This window comes from Chenopodium quinoa, unplaced genomic scaffold, assembly GCF_001683475.1.
Source record: "Chenopodium quinoa cultivar QQ74 unplaced genomic scaffold, ASM168347v1, whole genome shotgun sequence".
In the NCBI taxonomy this organism is placed as follows: Eukaryota; Viridiplantae; Streptophyta; class Magnoliopsida; order Caryophyllales; family Amaranthaceae; genus Chenopodium; species Chenopodium quinoa.
This window is the reverse complement of record NW_018745306.1, coordinates 18,402-22,183: the sequence shown is the minus strand read 5'-3', so window position 1 is coordinate 22,183 and position 3,782 is coordinate 18,402. Positions and strand designations below refer to the sequence as shown.

At 39.0% G+C, this 3,782-nt stretch overlaps 1 protein-coding gene across 1 annotated transcript; it reads right to left on the bottom strand.

Annotated features, from left to right (window-relative positions):
* Window positions 1-797: 797 nt before the first annotated feature.
* Window positions 798-2,169, bottom strand: LOC110712284 (phytosulfokines 5-like). Its single transcript, XM_021890744.1, has 3 exons — window positions 1,992-2,169; window positions 1,664-1,719; window positions 798-1,182 (listed from the first exon to the last, which is right to left on the bottom strand). The coding sequence occupies exons 1-3, from the start codon at window positions 2,092-2,094 to the stop codon at window positions 1,060-1,062; spliced, it is 282 nt and encodes a 93-aa protein (XP_021746436.1). The 5' UTR covers window positions 2,095-2,169; the 3' UTR covers window positions 798-1,059.
* Between the last annotated feature and the right edge of the window lie 1,613 nt (window positions 2,170-3,782).

The following is a 3,782-nucleotide window of genomic DNA, read 5'->3' as shown; positions in this document are numbered from 1 at the left end:
AGTAAATATATAAATATAAATATTGAACATACAAATTATAAAACATAAATATTCAACTTATAATTATAAAATTCATAACTTAATAACTTATAACTTATAAGTTATAAACTTATAAGTTACCTTATAAAACTTATAATTATAATTTTATAACTTATATACATTATAAACTTATTAATTTATAATGTTGTCATATAAAAAAAAAAAAAAAAAAAATTGAAAACTGCACCAGCCCGCAGGCCGACACGTGGCCGGCACGGCACGAGCCTGCCAGGCACGAGGGCCGTGCCGTGCCGTGGCTGGCCTGTGAAAATGGCCGGCACGGCACGGCACGGCACGAAATCCTGGGCCCGCCGGCACGACCGGCACGGCACGAACCAGCCCGTGGCCCGCCAGGCACGGCCCGCGGCGGCCTGACACGGCACGGTGCCCAGGATTAGATGTGGGTATGAGGTGGGGATGAGGCGGGTACGAAGTGGGGCGGGGCGGGGATGGGGCGGGTACAACTTAAAATCCACCCCCGCCGCAACACCCATAGCGGGTATTGTTTTTATCCCCATCCCCACCCACCACCCGCCAAACCAAGACCCATCCCCGCCCCATTGGGGTGGGGATGGGGCGGGTCTCCAACTTGACCCGCCCCACTGACATCCCTACTTTTGACCTTTTTATCCCAGTTCTTCCAATCGTATCCATGTTTGGTGGACTGCGGAAGACAAATGTTAAATATGTTTTAATTTCAAACAACCAAGATCTAATGAAAATTATATTTGTATGAACAATTGAAAAAAAAAAAAAAATCGAGATTCCAAATTGCAATATTATTGATAATATAGGAATATTATGATTTATGAACTATGTCATATGATATGATTGATGCCTTTCCACTATTTGGTATTTGATACTTCCTGAGTTCCTGCCATACATATTGCATGAACTATGTATAATATACTGGCAATACAGCCTTCTAACACTTTCTAGTTTGCATGAAGTCACATTCATTTAGTTACTATTTAATGTCTACTATAATATTTATTATCCTTGGTAAATAGTAGCAAATTTTTAAGGGCTGTCAATTTTTTGGGTGTAAATGTAATCCAAATGAGCCTCAGCAAGCAGTTTCCTTTCAGCATTGCAATCTTCTCCTTTATTCCTGCATACTTCGATCTCATCAAACCCCATCAGCTGCACCACAATTTAAAATTAGCTACTGTCAAAGTGTCTTTATTGCTAATTGTGTATAATAATTTAAAATTAGGGTTTGTTCTTATTTACTAAACTAAGCTGAGCCGAGCTGAACTGAACTAATTGGAGCTGAAGTAAATTGAATTGAACTAAATAGAGCCAAAATGAATTGTGTATGAGAGAGGGAAATTGGGAACTAAACTAAACTGATTGGAGCTATACTGAACTGAAATTAAGCTGAAAGAACAGGCCCATAGCAACTGTCAAAGTGTCAATATTGCTAATCGCGTAGAATATATTTTGCGATATTTTGCGATTACTTTTCACGGCTGTCAATTTTTTGACAGTGGTGAAAATTATTATTATTGACAATTGCAAAAGTAATTGATACTTGTAATAAACAAAGGTTTTAAAATTCATTGTCATCATATCAACTAATGAACTTGATTAAAAAGAAAGAGGGAGTGAGGATAGGGCTCACATTGGATACATCCTCAATTTTGGCAGCATTGCTCTTGATCTCCAATTCTTGTTTACCTGTATTGATCATTATATGTAAATGTCTAGAACTAAAACTCAAAATTAGAAATACGTATAAAAATACAAAATTAACGCGTCACCAGGAATAACGTGTTAATGATGTCACTACGTTACACTTCCACACGTACTTGCGTAATAATGTAATTTAAACTGGTAGAGTGACTATTAATCCATTAAATTTAGGACGGAAAGAAAACATCTTAATAAACAAAACAAATCAATAAAGGAGAAAACTTAAATTGGGGAATCAAAAAAGGAAATTAAAATACCTTGTTCAAGTTTAGGTAGTAGGACACGAGCAGATGTTATGTAGGATAGAGCAAGAAGAACAACAAAAACAAAGACAACAAAACGCAGGGAAAAGCTCTTCATTTTTAGAGAGTAGAAGTTTGAAAGATAAAACTTGTTTGTGTTGTGATTGAATTTGAGTTTGAGAAATTTGTGTTGCCGAGGGAGTTGTATAAATAGTGCTCTTATGAATTGACAGATGGTTGGTTCGGTTGTCACACTTGGGTCATCCAAACGATGAAAGTTGCAACGTCTATTTTTATTATTTCTGTTACATATTGGTAGTGGTACTCCATTTAATAGTTTCGGTCATACTTGTAGTACCTCTGGTTCATAATAGATACAATGTGTTGATTTTGTGCAATGAGAATTTTCTAAATTTCTCTCAATCTATAAAAAAAAACAAGTATAGTAATGAGAAATCTAGTTTGATTCGTCTTGATGAGTACATATTAATATGTATCTATTGCGGATATATTTTGTGTGATATATTTTGTGGAATATTTGGTATTATCTTTCATATTGTTTCCTAATTTCTAGTAACCTAATTAAGGTATCTCTAGGAATTAGCATTGTATATATATGTTTTGCTCCAATTAATGAAAGGTTAAGCCGTAAGTTTATACAATTCTACATGGTATCGGAGCCTTGGTTTTTTTTCTCTCTGTAAACATCAATAATGGCCGTCGGGGATGACACATCTCCTCCACCGGCACCTACAAAAATTGAATCAAACTCCCCTTTCTACCTTGGACCGCAAGATCGGCCCGGGGATTACATCACCTCACAACGTCTAAAATTGGACAATTTTCACGATTGGTCTCATGCCGTGCGACTTGCTCTTTGCTCTCGCCGGAAATTTGGTTTTCTTGATGGTAGTATCACCACCTTCGAGCCGCCATGTACGAAGGATGATTGGGTAACAATTCAATGTATGTTAGTTTCTTGGCTCATGAACACAATCGATCCCGAGGTAAAATCTATGCTTTCACATTATGATAATGCTAAGAAATTGTGGGATGATTTACATGAGCGTTTTTGTCTCGTTAATGGCCCTAGAATTCAACAGATTAAATTTGAAATTAATAGATGTGAGCAATTGAAAAACATGACAGTTGCGGTTTATTATAGTAAATTAGCGGTTTTGTGGGATGAACTTGATAGATTGGAACCCCTAATTTCTTGTAATTGTGGGAAGTGCTCTTGTAATGTTGGGAAGCAACACGCACAGCGGCGTGATGGGGATCGTCTCCAACAATTTTTGCTCGGTTTGTACTCTGATTATTATGCTGCTTTGCGTTCTACATTGCTCTTGCAAGATCCCTTGCCCTCTTTGAACAGAGCATACCAACAGGTTTCACAGGAGGAGAATGTTAGAGGGATCTCTCGTACAAAGGAGGATCCTGCTCCTGCTCTCGGGTTCGCTGTACGAACTGCTGCAGGGAGGGGTCGTGCAGGTGGCGCCGGTGGTTCTGACAGGCAGCTGCCAGTGTGTGACAAGTGTAAGAAAGTGGGTCATGAAACCGTGAAGTGTTGGTCCGATAAAATTTGTTCTTACTGTAAAAAACGAGGCCATGAAGAAAACCGCTGTTATGACAAACATGGCTGGCCGGAGGGTGCTGCTGGCAGCCAGGGGGGGCCACCCGCAGCTAGTCGTGGTCGGGGAGCTCCGGTGAAGGCTAATGCAGTTTCGGGTGGTGGCTCGAAGTCGGAGGATACAAGTTCTTTTGCTTCGGGTCGTTTATTCTCTAGTGAACAATGGAAGGCAATTA